This window comes from Amborella trichopoda, chromosome 1 (genome assembly GCF_054954075.1).
Source record: "Amborella trichopoda isolate Santa Cruz 75 chromosome 1, AtrichopodaSantaCruz75HAP2 v2.0, whole genome shotgun sequence".
Lineage (NCBI taxonomy): Eukaryota > Viridiplantae > Streptophyta > Magnoliopsida > Amborellales > Amborellaceae > Amborella > Amborella trichopoda.
Genome location: NC_142336.1, coordinates 58,995,208 through 59,019,413, shown reverse-complemented (window position 1 = coordinate 59,019,413; position 24,206 = coordinate 58,995,208). Strand labels below are relative to the sequence as shown.

At 35.1% G+C, this 24,206-nt stretch overlaps 2 protein-coding genes across 10 annotated transcripts; both read right to left on the bottom strand.

Moving 5' to 3' along the window:
• Window positions 1-3,798: 3,798 nt before the first annotated feature.
• Window positions 3,799-7,838, bottom strand: LOC18440640 (Bax inhibitor-1 family protein). The gene is made up of 4 exons (XM_006850778.4): window positions 7,467-7,838; window positions 5,717-5,830; window positions 5,384-5,541; window positions 3,799-4,443 (listed from the first exon to the last, which is right to left on the bottom strand). The coding sequence occupies exons 1-4, from the start codon at window positions 7,705-7,707 to the stop codon at window positions 4,231-4,233; spliced, it is 726 nt and encodes a 241-aa protein (XP_006850841.1). The 5' UTR covers window positions 7,708-7,838; the 3' UTR covers window positions 3,799-4,230.
• A 1,406-nt stretch (window positions 7,839-9,244) lies between these two features.
• LOC18440641 (sodium/hydrogen exchanger 1) lies at window positions 9,245-23,865 on the bottom strand. 9 transcript variants are annotated; one of them, XR_016042814.1, is made up of 14 exons: window positions 23,414-23,865; window positions 21,906-22,024; window positions 20,130-20,227; window positions 18,243-18,302; window positions 18,098-18,144; window positions 17,809-18,003; window positions 17,643-17,689; window positions 14,430-14,496; window positions 14,155-14,261; window positions 11,523-11,624; window positions 10,446-10,584; window positions 10,272-10,334; window positions 10,102-10,185; window positions 9,245-9,715 (listed from the first exon to the last, which is right to left on the bottom strand). XR_016042814.1 is itself a non-coding variant. In XM_011627409.3 (14 exons), the coding sequence occupies exons 1-14, from the start codon at window positions 23,591-23,593 to the stop codon at window positions 9,398-9,400; spliced, it is 1,620 nt and encodes a 539-aa protein (XP_011625711.1). In that variant the 5' UTR covers window positions 23,594-23,865; the 3' UTR covers window positions 9,245-9,397. The 9 variants fall into 9 exon arrangements, 3 of the variants coding, with proteins under 3 accessions (XP_011625711.1, XP_020526837.1, XP_088705889.1); XR_016042815.1 differs by having other exon boundaries at window positions 10,102-10,178; XR_016042807.1 differs by having other exon boundaries at window positions 14,155-14,233.
• Between the last annotated feature and the right edge of the window lie 341 nt (window positions 23,866-24,206).

The window sequence follows — 24,206 nt, the reverse complement described above, 5'->3', positions numbered from 1 at the left end:
ATTGGTGAGATGACACCAACGCTATTTGATGTATATGACTGGCTGTGGATGGTGAGCCAATTACATGTCATCTTATCAGTGACCTGCGATAGTATATAAAAGACAATTTGGGTATAGTCCTTGATGGTAATCTGACAAGCCTGAGGCATACATGGTTGAAGGCGAATTTTAGGGAATTGCCACTTGATGCAACTCCTATTCAAGTTGATAGATATACTCGAGCATATCTGCTCTTCCTCATCAGTGTCACCATATTTGCTTATGCATTAATTTCAATAGTGCCAACAAGGTACTTGTAGTTTTTTGAAGATATTGAAGGAGCCCGCAAATATGCTTGGGGTGCTGCAGCCTTTGCATTCCTCTATCGCTCACTAGGAAAAGCTTGTACCTTAAAGCAAAAACATTTTAGTGGTTCAACCACTCTCATGCAGGTAACCTTTTTTTTGGTATATGACATAAACGTAATAGTTTAGACTGCTTTCCTAAAATATTAAATAATCTTCATCGCTGAATTTATTGCAGTACTAGTCATATGAGCATATTATGCATATGAGGACCATACCGTATAATATCTCTCCAAATTTGCCTAGGGCCAAAAGATGGGAGCCCCAGAAAAATATCATGACAATCCACATAACTTAATGCCTCCCATCATACAAGAATTTGATAACCTCAAACCTAATCAGGTTAGCCCATAAAAAATGGACAGATGAATAATAACAGAAACTATTAAGTGTAACCGTAATAACATAAAGTACAACAGATATATATGTAATTTTCTCTTCTTTTTATGTTTATCTATTCTTTCTCTCTTGAATTCTTTTTAATAGTTATCTTTTCTCTCTCTAATTCTTTTTTATCTCTTATTTCTCTCTCTACAATCTCATCATCGTTTCCTTAGAGAAAGTAATCAAACACTGACTTCAGCTATGCAAAACAGAGGACATGATCAATCTAAGAAAACGATGATGAGATTGTAGAGAGATATAGAAGAGATAAAAAAGAATTAAAGAGAGAAAGAAGAGATAAATATTAAAAAGAATTAAAAAGGGAAAAAAGAGATAATTAGAGAAGAAAGAGATAAATATAAACAAGATGATAAAAGGATTTACGCCATTTTAAGTGCCGGACAAGATGGGTTGGTTTTTATGGTACTTAAAATGTTGTACAATGGGTTTTAGTTTTTACAGTACTTAAAGTACCGTAATTGGCTTCACAGTATGACCAGAGTTTTACGATACTTAAAGTACCGTAATATTATTTGAAGTTACTACGGCATTTTAAATATCGTAAAAAATGATATGTATTGCGATAGTAAAACTATCGTGAAGGCCATTTTAGTCCAAAAAACAAAAATTAAGGAAAAATGGTATATACTAGATAAACGAAAGTTTGGAGGTTTTTTTTCCAATTAACCTTAAATTAAGGTATATTTAAGATAATTTTCCTATAATATACATTATTACTTTTAAAGAGAAATATACTCCTACCCCTTATTTTTCCTTTTCATATCTCAATCGACTCAAAAATTCAAAATATATCTCCTAACCTCCTGATTAACTTTATCCAATTTTAACTATTTGTTTAGCCCTAACAAATATAAAAGAGATATGCTCATTCTAAACCCTTCTTCTTATGTTCCCCCCAAATTTTTCTTTCTCCAACGTTCACCCTCTTTGTCTCTCTAACTGAAGAGAGAGAGTGAGAGACACGGGATAGAGAGACTGGCAAAATAGGTAAAGAGAGAGATTTAGGGAAAAATTATGTGAAGAGAGCCTTATATTTGTTTGGGGCAAAAAAATAGGTTTAAAAGAGATAAAGTTAGCTCAAAGGCTTAAAAAATATAAAACTTTGAATTTTTATGACTCAAGATATATTTTGAAACCATTGGTCTATTGAAATATAAAACTTAAAAATGAGGGGTATGAAGATCTTTTCTCTATTGTAATACAAGGAGTTCGCAATCATTCTTGTCCTTCATATTTCAAACCGGGTGATTGTGAATGTGTAATTGACTAGACTCAAAGTTCCAAAAAAAAATAATACAAACTTTATTATACACCCCAAACTATCCAATTTAATATCTAATGAGTAGGAGTGATTGTGATCTTGTAACAAAGATAAATGGTCTCATAGAATTCAATTCCATAAAAAATTTGATCCACCTAAGCAATCATTTTCAAAGACCAATTTAGATTTTGAAAAACACTTACAGCATACATCCATCAAATAATTGGACAATTTATTTAAGAAAATACATGCAAGGAGACCATTTACTTTTGATACAAGGTCACAAACATCATTGACCATTAGATTTGAAACCAAGTGGTTGATGATATATTATTATTTATGCATAAAATCCAAAACAAAATTTCTTAAATGTTATGAAACACTTTCATCTATTAAAATTCACAACTAATAGCTAAAAATAATTGTAACCTCCTGACACAAAAATATATTGTTGCATGGTATGCAATCCCTATATTTAATCATTGGTTATTATTTTGTTCAATAGGTTAAAGGGGCCAAAATGCAGGTACCTACGAAAACTCCCAGGCTGGAATTTAGGAGTGAAAGGAGAAAATGCTCCACCGGGAACATAGAATCTTCCAACTTTCTAACTTTTGATATCTGTACACAGTTTTCCCTATACCGTAATCTCCTCACAACCACATGGAATATTGTGGTCCCCATGGTCATCGCCGTAATCCTCCTTATCTCAGATCTAGCAAGTCTCACATCACTCATCATAACCGTCCATAGAGTACTCATACACTCATGACCATAGAACATGACAAGTCCCAGGCAATCATGAATATCACAAAAAGAAAAGGAAAAAGTTTATAGAAGGTTGCAACCTTAGAATATAGAATTACCGATGCACCTCAAAAATCTATTGAAAAAGATTGTTTTAATGTTGAAAACCCTCTAATCGATCATCTGAACATCGATATGTATGAATATGAAAATATATATATATGTTTTGAATCCCAAAAAGACTGCACCTAGCAACACATTATCCGGACTGTCCTTTTCAAGATTTTCATATATTTATATATCTAATTGATTTTAAACATTTTTGGAGTTTAAAATTGTATAATCAGATATGAAAATAGATTTTCAGATAATCCTAAAAAAAATTTAAATCAAAATTACATGTTATGATAAAATTTGGATGTGCTCCTTAATTTATAAAAACTACACCCCAAAGAAAAAGTCTATATAAAGGAGAGGCGCTAAACAATTAAATTAAAATGCACCTCAAAAATCTAATAAATAAATTTATTTTGATGACAAAAATTCTCAAATTGATCATCTCGACCTATAAACATGAAGAAAAAAAGAATTCCAAGTTTTGAAAACAATCCTTGTAATGTATTTTTTGACTGTCAATTTTCAAGATTTTTCAAGCGATCCTAAATGTGCTCAATGTACATTATTATTGAAGCTTTAAACTTTGTAAGTTTTTAACTAGATATGAAAGTAAAGTTTCAAACCATCACAAAGATTTCTAATACTGAAAAACATATTCCGACCCTATTTAAAAGTGCGCCGTACTTTCTTTGTTTGGGGGGCCCAGGCCTATACAAAACCACACCCATAACAAAATGTACTTAGTAATAATACCTCAAATTGTAATCAAATTTCCATTTTATATGAAAAATAACTCTTTCTTTTCAATTGAATCAAGCACTTAGCCGGTATCAAGTCTCACCATGGAAATCAAATTTTCGCTTAATTGGGAACAACCAGTTGACTTCCTGGTTATTTTAGACACGGTAAATTGACCCGAGCATAGAAACCGGAAATTCAAATTTACATTTTATTAAAAACAATCAATTAACGCAAGCATACAAACCAGGAATATCAAGTCTCATGTAGTGTAAGGAAAGAAATGCCGTTTGCTTCAGAGAGTTCTTTTTTTTCTGGTTATTTTTTGGTGGGGTAGGGGGGATGGGGGTTGTTGGGGAAGAGCCAACAAAATGGCAAAGGGGAAGACAACAAAATAGACAGGAACTTACAGACCGGAAAGAAGGTTCTTTCCCAGTATTTGAGTGAGAGAGAGAGAGGGACTAGGATTTATACATTTCATCCAAAATGCAAGTTGAGGCATTCTTGTAAACATTGACACATCAGTCTAGCATCAATTTTGAAAAACAGCGGTATTGTTGTAATTTACCCAGTGACATAAGCAATCGAAAAAGTAATTGGTGTAATGTGATTGCCTCTCTACCCATCAGACTGAACACCTCTTAGAAGCTGAAGAAGATACAGAAACAGGTTGAGGATGTCGAGATAGAGGATGACAGACGCCCATATGTATTCGTCATAGGTGAATCGCTTAATGAGATTATCAGTGTCGTAAACTACATAAGCTGAGAAAATGAGGGCGCCAAGACCTCCATATACAGCAGATGCAGCAGATCCAAGTGGGAAGAATATCTGCAATAACATAATACATAAAACTATAAAATATTAATAGGAGGAAAAGTAGGCAAAGATGCAGTAATAAACAGATCCAAACCTGATGCAAAGGAGAAACATCATTAGAAGTTAGCTAATTCCACAAGTGTGTGTGTATGAGAGAGAGAGAGAGAGAGAGAGAGAGAGAGAGAGCTAAATGCAGCGACTGAGATTGTTAATTTGTACACATAATGACACTCTGAATTTCTCAAAATCATTTGTTGTGATTTAAAAAGAAGTATGCATGTATATCTTCAAGTAAAGAAAGGACGAGAAAAGAAACATATTTCATAATTATAGCAGAGAAGTGGCTTGATAGGGTTGCGGAATGCATCACCGAAGTGGGCTACCAGAGATGTTAAGGTCTGCCAAGCATGAAGAGAATTATTCTGCATCCTTTCTTTTCTTATTAAGTTCCTTTTTGGGGGTGCAATAACAAACAAGCAGGTCATGTAAGTGTATGACAACTGTAGGTTAAACACTTATTTTCTTTCATAACCATAGAGTTCTGCAACAAGCAAATGATATTTTTTTTTTTTGGGTAATTCAGTGGGGATGACGAGCCCCTACACATTTTTTTAAATCGTTAGCAGTTTTTGAATGTCTTAGGTGAGAATGGAAGCCTAGACCTTAGCTGGGGCACAAGTGGTGCTACCACCACGACCCCAACCCCATTCTCACAAGCAAATGATTTCCTTTATTAAAAAGACCACGCGAATTTTTAGTTTCATAAAGGTTCAGATCAAATGTGGCAATATCAAAACACACTAAAAACAAAATTCGTTTTGAACATCGGTAAAATTTCAAAATGCAAAGCAAAAGTGAAAATAATTAGGTACATTTGAAGACAAGAAGCTGAGTATAAATTGAATGCACAAAGAGAGGTATAAGTAAATATCTGAGAATAAAGGAATCCGACCTGAATAAAGCCAGTTAGAATCAGGATCATCAGCCCAGCAAATAAAATTGGACCAAGGAAGCTAAAATCCTTTCCCTTCTTTGAGGCCCAGAATGTGTATCCAGTCAAGGAGCATACAACAGCCGATGTTAAAATGAGAGCTTCCAATACAATAGTTCCTGCAAAATGCCAAAATAATATATGTATATTACAGTTGATATGGTCAGATTATATATATGTATATTACAGCTGATATGGTCAGATTATCCTCAAATATCAAGAATACTTGAAATATGTTGATATTCCATCAAGTCTCAAGCCAAAACAATGCACAAAAAGAAATCAATTCCTCACCTTCAGTATTTGCGCAGGCAACACCAACCGAGAGACTCAAGAAAACAGTGAACAGCCCAAGTAGAATAAGATTCACTGGATGCTTCTGATGATAATAGTATAGTGGGCACATCACTGCATATTCAAGTTTGTCATTATATAAAAAATGCCTTTCTTTTCATGAAAATATAGGATAATGCAAATTAGCATAATAAACAAGAGCCTATAACACAGAAGAGGATACCAAGTGGAAACCAATCCCCATTGCAAAAGCATCCAGGCGCCAAAAGGCATCCAGGAAAGAGATTTTATGAGTGCTCCCTAGAGGTTCCAGATTTTCTATTGGTTAGTTTCTATAGCACACCTTAATGAAGGTTTCCTGTCAAATTTAACTAAATTATGAGAGCCCTGAACATTTTATAAAACACACTAGCAATGAATGTGTAATTGATGGAAAATGAGCACTGGGTTAAAATTCCATCTGGTCTAGATATTGTATCCATAGGAATCTAAAGAACAAGCATAGAAATTCTCCCAACAAATTTAGGCAAACAACAAACATCCAGATTCCAGATAATTCAAATGAGGAAAACAAAGAACACCAAAAGGCAGTTATAAACTCAATGAACAAAAGGATATTGAAAAAATGAATATGATGCAGTTAGAACTATAACCAATACGCATAAGACACTCACAATCATATAATAACATCATTTAGTAGCAACGAAAAATCAGAAGATCCAACAATTGGCTTAATTGTCTTCCCAAATTGTTCCCTCCCTCATTCCAAAGGAAAATTTGAAAGAATGCCACAGGAAACTGCAATAAGGCATTGAAGTAACCTTCGACCATTGGCCATTACTCTATTCCAACCTATATTCCTTGATTTAGAGCATAATTATGCAATAAACCATTTGGAACTAAGAAACCATAAATTTCTATGTGGGCCACTCTTACAATATCTCTATACAGCAACTGAAGTGAATTTCAAAAATACTCATAAATATCACCTTAACTCTTTAATCACCTATAAATCATCCATACAAGAGGCAAGACAAAGGATAGTGGTCTAACAGGTAATCAACAAGCATATGTTCTTAGCTAAATCATGTCGTAAACATTTATGGGTATTATTCATACTCAGTTAAATCATTTAACTTAGAACATTGATTGATACTATGTTATGGTGGTCAAAACTTCCTGGCCACCATCTAGCATTTTGGAAAGGAATAAACAATGGTGCATTTGGTAACAAAGTACACAAAAGATTATTGAATAATTTGACAAGAGACAGTCTAATGCCCCAACAAGGCCTAAAATGCAAGGGATAGAGAGTCTCCATTGCCCCTTTTTTTTAGGAAACAGCGACCCGATAGAAAGATATGCGAATTATGCTTGGCTTTCATGTTGTGCTTGGTTTTCAAGTTAGATATACGAATAATCAATGATTTCAACAATGAAACCCAGGGAATGAAAAACATCAGTTTAAATCATCTCCTGAATTCTATCAACTCTAGAGTTCTCACAAATTGAAGCATCAAACCCTAAAAATTTAATTATTTATGAACCCGACATAAAAAATAAACAAACATTCAGTGAAACAATGGTGAAAAAGTTGCACCCCTAAAACCAAACATCAAACTCTTTAATCAGATATCAACCAAAATGGAATATCAAACTCTTTAATCAGATATCAACCAAAATGGAATATCAAACAGACCGAAAAAATCAATTAGTCAACAGACCCTAACAATAACAACAAAATACTTACAAATGAGGGGAAGAATTGCCAATCCAATGGCCAAACCAGGACTATTCTGCAACAAATGTGATATAGGCGGATGCAAAACTACGATAGCCGCAACCACAGTGGTGAGAACAATTTGGGTAGCGAGAATTCCATAAACTTTGCGTATAAAACCCCATCGAAGCTCATTTTCGCCATAGCCAAGCCCCGGATACAAAGTCCCCGCCTCTAAATCTCCTTTGCTGTAAGCAGCAAACCCCTGCATCTTTCCTTTTGAAAACTCCTAGTATATGCAATTTATATATCTGCAGTTCTAGAGGGAGGAAGAAACCTTAGTTCTCTGTAATTGTAGAGAGAGATAACCCTATTTCTCGCACAATGAGAAGCAAAATGGCGTGAGAACGAAGAGGGGCAAAAGAAGGGACTTATATGGAATTGGGCGTTAAGGGCTAAGACTGATATATACCCTTCTATTTCGAAAAGACCGAAAGACCCCTGGAAATTGTATCAGAGTGCGTGGACTCCGAGGGTAAGGATTGAATTTTGAAGGGAAGGGTTACAAGAATCGCCCGTAACTTTGTGTTAAAGACGGAAGTGGAAAAAGGGTGGAAATTTCTCTCTCCCTCTCCGGTCAAAACAAGAGGCTCTTGCGTGTACAGATGGCAATTATATGCTGGGGCCTACTCTCTCTCGCTTTCTTCCTAAGAAATTAGTTGGTTTGGCCATTTGACCTACTTCCTCTTTAAAACCAAGCCCTTCTCCCTCTCTCTCTCACAAAATCTAGCCCTTCTCTCTCTAGCACTAGGCCCTTCTCTCTCCTTTCTCTCTCTATCAAAATCTAGGTCCTTATCTCTCTAGAACTAGGCCCTTCTCCTCCTCTCTCTCTCTATCAAAATCTAAGTCCTCTCTCTAGAACTAGGCCCTTCTCCTCTCTGTAAAAATCTAGACTTTTTTCCCTCCTATCTCTCTCTCAAAATCTAGGACCCTCTCTCTCTAGAACTGGGCCCCACTCTTTTCCCATAGCTGGCACCCTTCTTGAGGAAAAACAAGGAAATGCCCCTTAATTGCACTAAATAATCTAAAAAATATCCATTAGGTATTTCCCAATAATAATAAGGGGGTGGAAGGCCATTTACCTTCAAGATAACAAACTTACAACCACCTTTTAGTTGTCATGCAATGCCCCAATTTCTTTGGAAATATAAGAAATTTTATTTTTTAAAACTTTAGTGACTTTTTTAAAAAAAATTAAGGTCAAAACTGTTAATTCGGCCGATTCACCGATCTGGATTGCCAATCCGACCCGATCTTTAGGGGTGGCAGATCCAGATCACCAATCCGTTTTTTTAAAGCTTTCTACCAACAAACACGTCCTACATAAGGCTGAATGTAGCATTATATCAAAAGTAAATAGCTTTATAATATAGAATCCCTAATAATAATGCACAATAAAGCATGCATGAATGCATTTATCAAAAGATTCAAAACCAAGGAGACCATCCCCACTAACAATAAACATCTTCATATTTAAAAATGCCATTTCTTGATTTCAAAACCATACTTTATCCTTTGATATTTCCTCTTACAATGATTCAAAACAACATATCAAGTGTAAATATAAATATAACTGTGAAAAGTATCATAAATCATAATATAAATGAATACAACTGACACAAAAATGTAGAGAACACACCTTTCCTTTCTTTTATGAAGATTTTATTTTTATATTTTCTTCTTTTAGAATTTATTGAGAGATTTTCGGACACCTATGAAGTTACCTCACAAACAAACTCTCAAGGAGATTACTTACCATGTTTCACATGTAATAGATACTTAATTAAGACCAGTACACAAGCAAGACTAAGATACAAATGAATAGTCCAGAGATATTGGAAGGAAATGCATATCCCGTTCTGAAGGGTTCATCCAAACAAATGAAGATGAGCCATCAATGATCATATATTTTCATCATTGGCACCAGTTGGCGAGCTCGGAACAAAAGGAACAAACCCACGTCCGCCAAACACTGGTCTCATATAACTATCATCAAACTTCCTCCAAAAATAGTGAATCGTAGAGGTGGGAGCTTTTAGTAATAACCTAAAGCTGTTTCTTCTGGACAAAGTCTGTTGATTATTCTCACTTCTGTGCTCTTCAAGAAAGAGGAGCTGTAGATCTTCCAGGCTGGACGGCTCGGGTTGATTGACGTGATCAACTTTTGAACGTTGAAGCAACATGACTCTTATCAGAGGCCTTGTTACCAACCCAAAAACCTGTTTTCATTTGGGTTTGGTTAGTTCAAAACACTATAACAAAGAGAAACAATGACAAACACGTATACTCTATTTAGAGGTTTCGTTACCACTTACCAGCTCAATGAGATTTTTCTTCTTTTTTTTTTTGGCAGTTTAATGCTCACAGCAAACTCAGAGAGAAATTTCTATCCAAAGCGATTTCTATCCCAAAGCATGACAATTAAGTGATTAACTATCCACCTTGATGTTTTGTTTATAATCCCACAAAAGTGATGGATTAAGAGCTACTTAATGAGAGGAGAAGTCCTTCCAATTCCCATCACATTCTTTAGTTCCAATTATACCAAACTGTGTAGGGAAGATTGAGATAAATGACAAAATAAACCACAGGTGGATGGTCATACCATTGTACTAAACAGAACCACAATTATGGTATTTGTGATCATAAGAGCATATTCCCGCGATGAAGTAGATCCTGATACTGTGAACTGCCAAATCATATTAAAATTCTATAGTGCCAAAAATCCCATGGAAGGCAAAAATCATGGAGCAAGCTAGAAAGTTTCATAATTACCTCATTATAGGATAAAGCTATGGTTACTGCCCCTCTCATGAGACCAGCCCACCAGATTACAAACTGAAAGCAACAATGTTCAAAATCTCATTTGAAGGAGCCTTGTGAAAAATCTTTCTTTGTTTGGAATAGTTCAAAAGAATGGAGTGAGCCTCAGATTCAATAAGCTCTAACCTGTTGACGAAATCTTATCTTTGTACTCTCTAACCTCCTAAAACAATTAGAGATATATGCAAGGGAGAACACAAAGGCAGCCCTTCCAACCAAAACTAAGGCCAATAGCGTTGCACTGATAGCAGCAAAAATGCTTGCACTGGATTAGACAAAAACATAACCAAGTAAGATCATGAAACATTAATGCAGTTCCTGTTGAACATATACAATTCAACAGAAGATCAAGGCCTTCAAGGAATATCGTATAGCCACAATTGGCAAGCAGCAAATGGATGGAAATATGAGAACCAAATTCCAAGCATGGAAAGATTAAAGAGAAAGAATAAAACCAGAAAAGCTATCATCATCTGTCCTCCAAAACCCATCCTATTTATATTCATCTCATGCAATGTAGGCTATTGATGACAACATTATCAAATTTGAAGTCTAAATCTAAACTTCCAGAAGCACTAACAAAGACAAATAATCATCAATACATTATAGGCGAGGAACAATTTCCCAAGCCATAGAAATCTCACGACCACTGTCCCAAAATTCTCTTGCTGTCACATACAGATATAGTTGAGCATTGTCACATCAAAGTGCCAAGTGGAATTTCAAATCCTAGAAGGAATCCATCAAAGATGAAGGATCAATGAGGAGAGGAAAATTATTTCAAGAGGCACGCTGATCAAATTGGAGGAATAACCAGAAAGCAGTCACTACATCAAAATTGTATTCATATAAATTTTTCAAATGACACTTCTATCCCAAATTTATCTCCTCTACCAAAGCCACTTTAAAGCAACAAAATGGTAGAATCCATCAACTACATGAACAAGTAACTTAAAGATGACTTTGAAAAGAGAGATGCAGAAACAATACCCATATGTCGCTCTCCAATGTGAATCAGAAAAACAAATTCGGCAAAAAGTTTTAAAATTTCCAACCCCATATGGTACAAATAATTCCAACAGATCTGTTCCTTTGCCCTGAAGGAGCATTATTTCTTGATGCATAAATAAAACTTACGTAGAGGTAAAAGAGAGAGGAAAAACATGTATTCCATTGATAATAAGACAGTATAAATTACTTTACCTTGCTTCACTTGTTTTCCACTTATCAATGTCCAAGGCATCCATGCCAACATAGAGGAAGATAAAAGTTTCCGTAATAAAAGACATTGTTGCAAATACATGCCTGGAAAATGGGAATCCGGCAAATAGTTAAAATCTTGCTTTAATGTATAAAATAAAAGATATTCTTATTATGACATCCTGCCAATAAAGATCCTTAACGAGAGAGAGAGAGAGAGAGAGAGAGAGAGAGAGAGAGAGAGAGAGAGAGAGAAGATATGCATCATTTGCCATATAAGGAGCTATCTTTAGAAAGTATGCAGGTGAGGAAGCTAGAGAAATCATGAATCACAAAAGGAAATGTATACAATAGGACTACTTACTTATGGTATAAGGAAGTCACAATCGTATCGAAAGCTACATATGAAATCAGGAGGTTGGAGATGAATTATTGCTAGGGCACAAAGTCCAAAACAGGTTTCGGCAATAATGATATCTCCCAACATACCGAAACTCACAGTCACTCCACTGGTTGTAGGAGATGTAAGGATTGATACATAGAATAACTTTTTATTGGATTGATAATTATATGAAGCGGAAGATATTTTAGCCATTTGCATCAAGCTCAAACCTCCTTCTTGCATTAATTTCTCAAACTATGTGACTCACTTTAAGTTGTTGGATTTCACATCTTATGGCTAAGGGCGATTGTGACCTCCTTATACCAAAAGTGAATGATCTACAATCTCATCAGAAAAATATTATATTATTGAGCTATTGTGTTGTATACCATTATTCTAATAAGTGATGTATTATAGAGCACGATTATCATATTCTGCAACAAATAACAAGAAACTGCCACCAGTTTACCATAACAATGTGAGTACCACCACTTTAAGATCCTGTTATTTACCGAATTTTAATTCCATCCCAAAAGCTTGCATTTGAATAGGTGAAACAGGTGCAGATTATAAGAATAAGGAAATGACAAACAATAAGGATCGTAACAAATAAAAAAAATGAAGTATATCTTAAATCTCACTTTTCGTACAAAACTGTGAGAAGCCCCTATTTTCTGCTTTGAGGTATATTGAGAACGGACTTTTCATATTGCTATTGTAGTCAAGAGAAAATTTTACCGAGTGTTGGCAAATACTAATTTAAAAAAGCACCTCAAAAATATGTGTTTGCACAGATTTTTGCATCACCGCCCCTAATGAATCGTGTAATAATGAACCTGCAAGAAAAGGCCCATTTGAAGCCAGAAGGCAGGTATCAGGGCCTCTCATACCTTATAACACTCAAAATATAAGGGGTCTATGATGCTTCCCAGTCTATGCCGCTGTTAACTTTGACAGTATTTCACTACCATATATACCAAAAAGCTCACACTATATTGAGAACAGACTTTTCATATTGCTATTGTACTCGAGAAAATTTTACGAGTGTTGGCAAATACTAATTTAAGAAAGCACCTCAAAAATATGTGTTTGCACAGATTTTTGCATCGCCGCCCTAATGAATCGTGTAATAATGAACCTGCAAGAAAAGGCCCATTTGAAGCCAGAAGGCAGGTATCAGGGCCTTTCATACCTTATAACACTCTTATAACACTCAAAATATAAGGGTCTATGATGCTTCCCAGTCTATGCCGCTGATAACTTTGACAGGATTACCATATATACCAAAAAGCTGCCGCAAATACAGGAAAGGGCACTTGGGCCTCCAAACGATGCAAGTTGGGCCCAAATTTTGGGGAGACTACAGTGGTGAGGCATATCCCGGCCGGGTTGTCTAAAAGGATTGGCTAAACCAACCCAGGAGCATGTGAAACCAACTTTCCTGAGGTAATCCTTGTATCTGTTTACTTCAATTTTAATCAAAATGGTGTTTGTTGATTTAGGGCATGTGTAAACTATATTCTTGTTTTATCTGAGTCACATATATTCACATGTTCACACACAAGCACGTGTGCATAAAGTCCAGCAGAATAGCATCCAACTTTCTTTATTCCAATATCGATTGTACCATCATTTCCTTATTTTTTTGTTATGATCTGGCCCTGTTTCGTACTTGTCAAATTAAACAATTCCAAAAGTTCCCTTGTGAAAAGTAATGTATATGTAATATTATTTTACAATAATTTCCCCAGAGTATTTTTTTAAATGAAAATCCTATTAAAAATAAAGGCCTTTGTTCCCCCTTCTTGCACTTTAGGAACAGCTAATTAATGCATACAGGAGCAAGAAGAAGCCATGAACAGCATGAAACTTTCATAATACCACTCACCATGGTCACCAGCGCTCTTGCATAAGGAAGTTGAAAATGTCATGCTTGGTATTTGATCAAGAAAAGTGCATATTAGACACTAAAGATATTTTTAAAGTCAGTTGTCATTTACTAGGGTGTTTTCAAACCACTTATCAGTTTTAGAGTTTCCCCATTTAAAATATCCAAACCAACAAGATTAAAGAAACACAAGAAGAATTTATATTCCACCAACAGCTAGAACATGTGAAGGATGTTTTCTTGGAAACATGACAACACTACAGAAATATAAAAACTATACATTCAAATAAAATCTAATGCCAACCAAATAAAATAAATTCTTAATAAAATAACAAAACACAAAGGAAAATCTAAGGGAAACTCACTCTTACTTAGTTGTAATTCGTGAGCTATTGGTGACGTTGTGCCATGTATAGTGTGACATGACAATTCCACAGAAGAAAACTGCAAGAATCCCACTAAGTGAGAAAATCTGCATGGAGAGGCGTACTTTAGGAACCATAAGATACAAAGTATCACATTCTCCAAAAACCATGGCCCACCATCTAGGAAGCATATGCCAAGAATTTAGAACCAGTTCTTTTCTTTCTTTTTCTGATGGGCAACAAAAAACAGTAAATGACTTCAAAGATATAATCACCTCTGCCAACATATATGACAGATAAGCCATGATCATCATGAGTGCAACTTCACGATCAGTAGAATGCCTGCACGGATAAATGGACATTTTACCACTGAAAACAAAAGTAAAGAGTGGAAGATTCACCTTAAAAATAAATAAAATCAAAATATGATATTAACTTATGAAGTGACCAAAGAAATTAAAAAAAATTATAAAAAATAACAGTTCAACATTTTACCTATTGAAACTATTTCAATTCAAGATCATGTGTTTTTTATGGTTATTTTGAAATTAAAACAAAATACTTGGATGGTAGAATGTTAAATTCTTCAGCTCTTACATATAATTTGATAAATTTCCCAATAAATTATCTCCAACAATAGAGTATACTGGATAAGGATCCTACTAATTGGCAAGTTTCAATTCTTTTATTTTCCTAATACAAACCGGGTGCAACAACACTAAGCCACAAAACTAGAATAAATTAGTGTTTGGGTGTGTTTTGAATCACATGAAAAATCCATACAAACTCAAACAGGACTTCATCAAAGTCCGGGCATGTCTATAAGAGTTAAGATAGAAGGTCAAAACTAATTGATCAATCTTTAAGGCACAAAGCCTGGGAATTGGTATAGAAATCATTTATGTCAGAGAAAAGCCGTATGATAGAGCCTAAAATGTGAATATAGCGCAAATAGAAGCCACATAAGGTATTGGAATGGGCAGACCAACGGTCAAACATCGCCATTCAGCCTGGCCATTGAGCAACCTACAATCTGACCATATTGAATTCAGATTCAAGTGAAACCTGGATGGTTAAGTAATAGAGGCATGATAAACCGATGGTCCATATTGCATAGGGATTGGATCACACTTGACCCAAGCAGTTAGCTATGGCTCCATAAGTTTGACTCAGTCATTTTTGAAACTCAATATAATGAGCTCAAATGGAATCATACTCCATTAACCTGTGTTTTAAGTTCCATCAAGATTGGTGTGAATACAATACAAAATCAATCTTTACCCACAGTCAAACATGCATATAAGTGCACAACTACAGGCCAACTTTTAGAAAACCCTAGTGAACCGTATGGGAATAGTTGAAGCTTTATAATTCTTTTGTCCAAGTTTCATATCAGTTGGATTTTATTTGACCCACTTTTTTGAGGTTAATTGGCGGTCAGAATGTCTTTACCATCGTCAACTTTGAAGACCTATCAAAGAAGCTAAAAGTGAGTTGAAACTTTGTAGCTTCTAGTCTAAGGCATTATAAGCCTACTGTCCAAATTTCGTAGCACTTAAACATTTTGATCTACTTTTTTAGTACACCCGCAGTCAAAAAGCCAACAGTGTTTGACAACCAATCTAGCCTGAAAATCTTGTTCATGTCCAATCACTAACGGGCAAGCATTATACATCCGCCTGACTGCCATTCTAACTTCAAGATCAGATTTCTCACTAACTTTAGCATATTCTTTTGTGAGATTTGATAAAGAAAAATTGTTTCATGTGGGCTGGACCGCATTTCTACATATGCGGTCCAGAAAGCGTAAAGCATCCATCTTAAAGATGGATGTAAGTAGGTGTTCCATCTAAAAACAATGGAAACTAACGGTCCAAATGTTTTCTTACTAGAATTATTATTTTTAGTTTTTAAAATTTATTTATTTATTCATATTCATGATCTCCATGTTAGAGATTACATTCCTTAAATTAAGTCTTAAAATCCATCTCAAAAATAGATTTATTAAGAGGCTCGCATTTCTACATATGCGAGCTTGGCCGCATAGAAACCGGGTCCTTTGGTAAAAGTGTTCTTCATGAGATGCTCTAAGATCCTGGCAAAGGATGGGGTCCATAAATACATAGGGTCCTTTGGTAAAAGTGTTCTTCATGAGATGCTCTAAGATCCTGGCAAAGGATGGGGTCCATAAAATACACATTTAAAAGACATACGGGAAATGAACTATTGTTATTGTTATTGTTATTATCAGTGGGGAAGATAGGCCCCTACCTGTTTTTAGAAATAATTAGCGGTTTTCGAATGCGTCAGTAGGAATGGAAACCTAGACCGGTAGCTGAGGCTCAAGTGGTGCTACCACCACGACCTCAACCCCATTCCTGGGAAATGAATCATTGGCTTGCTGCAAACTGCTAGATTCACTAAAAAAAACTGCTACATATGGGCACCAAACTTTCAAGTAGATTAAATTTTCAATATTTTGAAGGGGGTTTTTTATCAAAGTTTGTCATTTAATTTGCATCTGGAATTCTGGATGCTTTATCATCCTTGAAATGTTCCAGTGAGAGAGAGGACTCAACCAACTTGGTTTTGGACAAATATGGAAACAAAATCAGCAGCAATCTTCACAATTATGAGAGGGTGAGATATACTTCGAAAGGAATTCAGAGACTTTCAAGACTGAGCCTTTGCCCAAAGCATTCTTTGCAACTCCGGGAACATTTCAGATAATTTGAGAGAAACTGGTTCAAGGCATCTAGAGAAGTGGAAAACAGCAGCTTCACCAATCCTTGCATTGATAGACAAGGTACATCAGGTCTCCATAGATTTCGATGCAATATGTTTCATTCTTTCATGCTTTGTCTGTATGGGTCTTGAAGCCCAAATTAAGGTCTTCATTCTTGGAGAAAATGAGAATGATTTAAATGAAACATGGTACTGGAGGGCCTCAGGAACTCCTATTTCCCGATAATATAACAAAAGCCCATAATAATATGTGATTGTGGGTGAATTTGTTATGCTTGTGTGATTGCTTTCATTCTTTGGTGGTTTAATCATCTCTAGTAGTCATATACTTTGACATGAACACTTTTGGCATGAATAATCAGCTATGAATGTGGGTGAATTTGTTATGCTTGTGTGATTGCTTTCATTCTCTGGTTGTTTAATCATCTCTAGGAGTCATATTCTTTGACATGAACACATTTGGCATGAACAATCAGCTACAGATCTAATAAGCCAGCAAGCACATTTGCATACATCCAAATAGACATGTACGGTGTGGCTAATTATCCTTAGTGGGTTAATATAGTTCAAGCATATTTGAGATTTCTTGCCTTTGGTCAAAGATCTCTGGCCATAGGCTAGTCACTGATCAAAAGAAGAGAAGAAACAAAGAACCAGGAGAAAACAAAATGAGGAGATACGTGCCAGATATTTACAACATGATGAGCAAAAATTAGTATCAGGTCACAGCACCCACTACTGACCTTCCAAAATACAACTTTTTAATGACAAAAGCACTTAGTAGCCCAGCCTGAAATTTTGACATAAAAGACATGAATAACTAATGAACAATTCCATTACCACAAATTAGAAATGAAATTTGACTAGTATGCCAATATGTTAACAACTATTGCATCCTCTAATACTCACCAACACACCCAGTGCAGTGCTAGTGCAAAAGAGATAAAGGAAGTTCCCACATAATTTCAATGCTTCAACAACATCAATATTGTTGTAATCAAGTGACTGGACTGCTTTAAATAGTACAATAGAGGTAGCATCATTCACTACTCCCTCCCCGAATACAAGACTGTAAAGCAAGGGTGTCTCATCTTGATTGAGAACCTTTAGCATTCAAACATTCAGGAGGTCAGATGGCAGCCATGTATCACAGTAAGGGAATCGCAGAAGAAAAAAAATTCATCATCTTAAGGCATACCTGTAGTGTGCAAACAGAGTCTGTAGCTGAAAAAATAGAGCCAATAGCTGCAAAGAAACCAGATGTAATATAGAACTTAAACATTCATAAACAAGACAAAAGTTTGATATTTACAGAACAAGGAGAACTCCATGGTTTATCTCACCTAGATACTCTCGAAGTTTGAGGGATTTGATACCAATTTTTTTAAACAAGAAATATGCACCTGCAGGATTTGAAATAAATCAGAAGCCAACAACTTGAAGATGAGTCAGGAAAATCAAAATATAAATCAACAATGCCTTGGGGATTTTCTATAAGGTCGCATAGTGCATCTGCCAGTAAATCATCATTATTGTCCCATGTGATCATTACATCTACAGGAGGGCATATGACAGACCCTTGACATTCCCACTAACTGATACTAAAAATTAAGTGCAATTTCCGATAGCTAATACATTACTAGAGTGTCCAACATTACCAAAGCATTGCTAGCGTTGGACAGAAACATGTCAGATCAAGTAACGTTAAACAAGTGACTCTGCTTAAATTCATCACACACATACTTTTTTATTTTATAAGTTCTCATCAATAATATACTATCTCTATAAGAATGTAAATACTAGAAAAATATTAGAAATCTTATGTTAACCAATGACTGCTTAAATTTTATCACACACATACTTTTTTATTTGATAAGTTCTCATCAATAATATACTCTCTATAAGAATGTAATGTTAGATCTCTACTCATATTGTGGATTCTCCTTATATTTGTTGTCTTCTCAATAACCAGGCTTGCTTAGCAGCATATTTGCCCGTCTAACTCAAAACAGAAGCACACATCATCAGTGCTACACTCAATTTTGGTTAGCAAAACGTTGGAAGTGTAAATTTTTAACCCATTCAATTCTTAGCTTTGTAGATCCTAGTAAAATGCATAATCATTAAATAAACGAGAGCACTAGAAATCTCTACTTTCCTCTTCAAGTTCTTCAGTTTGTGCCCCTAAACTGGATGCATGATTATTACTTTCATTTGATTTCCACATCAGGATATAACTTTCGAAGTAAACCAAACCTAGACTCTTGGCCCTACATCATAAACAAATTGCATGGCCCTCGCATATATGATGAAAAAATAGAGACATAGGTGTCAGCATGTTAAAGCCTAAATGACAGTATGAATAGCACAGTTTCTGTAGAAAAGCTACAACAAATCTTCACGGCTATCAATTGGTTCAAGAAATCCGTACATAGTACAATATTATAATGACATGTCTATCAGTGGAAGTGACCTACTTCAATCCCAAAAACCATCAACAATCATTAGAACTTAGTGATAAGTTAGGAGAGGCCAATTCATAAACAAGATGCAAAATTATTGGCATTGATATGTGTCTAGCAGAAAGGGATTGGTTACATCTCAAACAAGCCAAGGGAGGGAACGCTTCGCTTGCATAATGGAAATTATACTATAGAGTTGTCTTCGTATTTTAGCATCATTTATTAAAACCCATGTGAACTAAACTGATCCTAACAAGACTTTTTGTCACACCCAATTGATTAATTGAAATTTAATAGTTTAACATATAACTCAAGAAGTCAATGGTTTTATATTTAGCTTTCAGTCACTAGAAGATTCTTGCAATAAATTTTAATTAGAAATCAGAATAGTAACTGCATATCTACTTTTGGTTTATGTGGCAAATCCAAGTACTGTGTAAAATTTCCTGCGTAATGAAAAAGTTTCAAATAACACCCTGCATGCAGCATCCTGCTTTTTGCCACTAAGGGTGGACTAAAGCAAATATGTAGGAGATATTTATTAGAAAGTACATTTCACATACATTTCACATATTATATGACACAGGTCTAAAAGGAACCATTAGCCCTGGAACTATCTTAGCGACTAACTCCCTCCAACACCTCAAAAAAATTCATATCCAAGGCTCCTAATATTTTGTATTGAATAGTATATACTAACAATTTGATCTTTAAACTGTAAATATTAAACTATATGACAAAATCAGGCAAGAGATGATCACAACTTACCTAGAGAAATTATGCAGAAAGATACGAGTGTCCCTGCAGCTCCAAATAGCAATATTGTTGCAAAATTTTGAAAAAATTGCTTTTTCTTAACCTGGAAACTGGAAAAATCATTGAAGGTTTCAATTAAAATGTCAAAAACTAAGATTGTCGAGCTTCTCATGATCTAATTACACCTTTTTTATGATAACCAAGATTTATCACTCAGTTATGAAAATCAACAATTGAGACATAGCTATAACCCGCTCAGCAAAAAGAAGAAAGAGTAAAAGAAAGAAGAAAGACTCATGTGGCCATGAAACACCAGTATGATGAAAATGTTTGTATGCCCTAAAGAGCATTCATTTAACATACCATTGTATAACCACTATGGCTTATTAGCTTGATGTTCTTGTTCGATGTAAATTTTAATACAGAAACTATTCCAATAATACTACTTCTATGGATATTATTCTAAGAATAATATTGTAAATAATTCTAATGATATTATTCTAAGAACTATATTGTAAATAATTGCATCTACCCTCAACAGCATGTAACTTATTGTAGCCCATTTCATCTAGCACATGAAGGGGCTTAACCCAACACGCAATAAACACATTTTTCGGCACTTCCACAGACTGATCATGTAAACCACGACATAGTATAAAAGTATTGGAATCCATCTTCTCAAGCTGCAAAATGTTCACATCTCCGCAGATTGATCATGTAAACCAAGGCATAGTATAAAAGCCTTATGAAATCCATCTTCTCAAGCTGCAAATCTTCACATGCTTCAAAGCTTTTTTGATTCGATAAAAAAACAAAGATGAATACCAGAAAATTGTAATTCACGTCATGTGAAGGATCAATGATCCAAAAAACCAATCAGCCCAAGCATTCAATGAAGGTTTATTTTGGGACCTTCCCCTATAAGCCTTGAAATGTTAATATTACTGAATCCATGAACATAACAAAAGATCAATTTTCTTTCAAATTAATCCAAAAATAAATCCATACAAATCCGTAGTCTAACTTTTTTTAAAGCTCAATTGTACAAAACTGATGGCATCCTAGTCTTTCACGTATTTCAACTGGAATTGAAAAAGCAAACTTCCAGTATGGGTAAATATATCTATCAATAAGGATGATCATATCTCCAAGGAGAACCACGAAGAATGCTATGTGAAGAGAAAAACACATATTATTCTATAAATATTTTCAAACACTGTCGTTTTGAGCTCGGACCAATAGTTCTAGAGTACTCTAATAATATAATTGTTTCCCATGTTGAGAAAGGAAAAAGTATCTGTCCTATGTATATTAACCATTGAGGCATGTTGGTTAAGAGTTGATATGCATAGTTAGATATGAAAAGCCTGTTTATGGACTACTGTAGCTATCTTGCAGCTTGCTTTGTTGATAACCATTATAAGGTACAACGATCACAATCAAACAAGTGGTTTCAATTAACTCAAGTCTTAACAAAAAATATGCTTCTATTAGTCCAACCATCAAAAACATGAAAAACATTTTATAATAATTATGAAAGCATAATTTTTTGTATTTTTCAGGTTTCAATAGAAGTTTGCCTCTTTGATTTCGTTCTGCAATTTTAAGACTGTCTAGTTACATTTCCCACTTATAAACTTCAAAAGTAATCATCCATACACTCGCTTGAGAGACTGTGAAATTACAATTCTTAGTGGTCTTTTTCATTTCATTCAAAAAAGAAAACAGAGCATTACTTGATAGTACATTTAGCAAAAGTCTTGACAAATGAATCAACCTATAACATACCCTGCATTGAATATAATGGGAGGCAAAAGATATATGAAGAACAACTCTTCATTGAAAACCAGTATATGAGAACTTTTCCCCTTGCTGATCAACAAAACAACTGTACCAGAGCACAATCCCTGAACAAAAGTAAAAAGAACACAAATAAATGAGCATGAAACAAATCAAAGAAAACAAGAATAATGAAACCATCAATGATTCCAGGAAAGGCATATGAAATGATGATCAAGAAAATGAGACAAAAAGAATGAAAATAACAAAACCATGCAATGTTAGTATTTTAGTTTGAAAAATACCAGTTGTATTTCAACATAGTATATACTTTCAAATCAGTTTTTTCCTGAGTTTATAATAAAGAGACAGAAAGTCGAGGTATTTTTAATCCCACATTAAAGAATAGAGCAAAGAAAGAGAGGTATTTAAATGGAAATTCTTTCTGGCCCTATGTTCAAGGAACAAAGGGGTAAGAATGAGGCCACATGTTTCAATAAAGGCATATAAACTGATGATCCAGCAAATGAAACAATCATGTGATCTAAGGATGCTAAACAGGTTGAGTTGACCCAGCTACCCACCAAATCAAACTTACTGAGGTTGAGGTCTCGACCGCAACCCTGGACCTGCCGGGTTGGCCCCAGGTCCGACCTGGAAGGCAGGACCATACTAGGTTTGGGTCAACGTCCATGATTGACCTATCTAGGTCAGGGTCAACTTGACCCCGTGTGTGTGTGTGTGTGACAGGGTCCTTTTCATGTCTAGGGTTGGGCCCTACCACATCCGGTCCAGGTCAAGGTCGGGCTCAGGCTTGGACTCTGTTGGGTTCGGTTAGCTAATGTGGTATATAAATAACCGGATCGCTATTTGCAAAAACCAATTTGCAAGTGGTTTGATTCAATCCACTAGAAGTTTAATCCAAAAAGGGGCGAACAAAATGTGCAATTGATTGAATGAAAAATAACAACTTAATCAGATGGCAATCCGATAGTCATGATAATGATCATAACAATGACACTATACACAAAATATCATTAATATCAATGGTCAACCTCAAATGAACATAGGTATAGAACAAACAATACTGGAGGAAGAAAGGGTGACGGAAGATTAAAAAACAAAAGCACAATAAGAAAAAGTTTGAAAGAAATAACCATACTTGGAGAAATTACACACAAATAATCAGATGTCGGACATCAAATAAACTACATTAAAATAAACTGCAATAATGAGAAAAGTAGAAATACAAGTTGGTTTTCAGGATAAAACAAAATAGTGGAAAAATAGAAAAACGCAGTTGAATAAACCATTTTGAGAGGAATTGCCAATAATTAGCGCATTAATTGACTGATGGAGCAATCATATGCAAATAATTAGATGTAAAATACCAATTAACCCAGAACAGGTAACCTGAAATAATGATAAAGTAAGGACGTGAAGTGGAATTCACCGTAATTCACAACGATTGGGAAAGCATAAAGTGCAGTGGAATTCAACATTTTGAGATGAATTACCAAAATTAGGGCGTTGATAGATTCATTAGTCCATCGACTCTCCGCCAATAGATGACCTATAACAATACACGCGCAGAGAAGACAGAAAAATAGGGTTAGTGCAACCGCAGTGCCCTTCTCTGAATGAAAGACCGAGCCAAGATTTGACGGCATCCAATTCAAACCATCAGAAAATCCCATTGCTGCAAATTCAGAGACGGATTTTGCATTTATGTGCGTGTTTTTCTTGAAATTGGGGAGATTCAGGTGCAAGAGAGAGAAACCGTGGTGAGAGCAATGAAGCTTGAGATGGCTTTAGTGGCTTCGACAATAATTGGGGAGCAGATGATAGAGAGAGGGATGAGAGAGAAAGAGAGGCCATGTGAGAGACGACTGGCAGTTGGAGAAGAGGGAAGCGCGTTTGGTATGGAGAGAGCACCCTAGTTGGTATTTGCGAAGCAATGTTTGGCGGGAAATGGAAACACAAATGAGAGACATGTAAACGTGTGAAGTTGGGATGAATTTCTATAAGGCCCAGGCTTTATGCAGACAAAATAAAGCCTCACCTCAAATCCTTGTCTGAAAAACAACTTTAGGCAACGAAAATATCTATGATGGTTCCAAAATCAAATTTTCAACATGGATAATAAAAATTGAAACTTCAAACATATACAGATCTTGGATATCTTTGAACAATTATTTTTAGGGCGAAATGGGAAGTCTAGATAATTTGTTATAATATAGCTTATTTTTAGAGCTTGAAATCCTTATTTTTTTCACAATCATATAAGCTAGCTTATTTGTTATAGGGAAT

Bases quoted from the DNA above. Each gene is read 5' to 3' on its own strand.
- LOC18440641 (XM_011627409.3), bottom strand. From the start codon at position 23,593: ATGGGATTTTCTGATGGTTTGAATTGGATGCCGTCAAATCTTGGCTCG. The intron at 20,228-21,905 runs GTATGTTATAGG...TGATTTTTCCAG, and splicing joins CCCATTATATTCAATGCAGG to TTTCCAGGTTAAGAAAAAGC. The intron at 10,585-11,522 runs GTAAAGTAATTT...TGTCTAATCCAG, and splicing joins TGGAAAACAAGTGAAGCAAG to TGCAAGCATTTTTGCTGCTA.
- LOC18440640 (XM_006850778.4), bottom strand. From the start codon at position 7,707: ATGCAGGGGTTTGCTGCTTACAGCAAAGGAGATTTAGAGGCGGGGACT. The intron at 5,831-7,466 runs GTAAGTATTTTG...TTGAATATGCAG, and splicing joins GGCAATTCTTCCCCTCATTT to TGATGTGCCCACTATACTAT. The intron at 4,444-5,383 runs GTCGGATTCCTT...ATGTTATTGCAG, and splicing joins TTCTAACTGGCTTTATTCAG to ATATTCTTCCCACTTGGATC.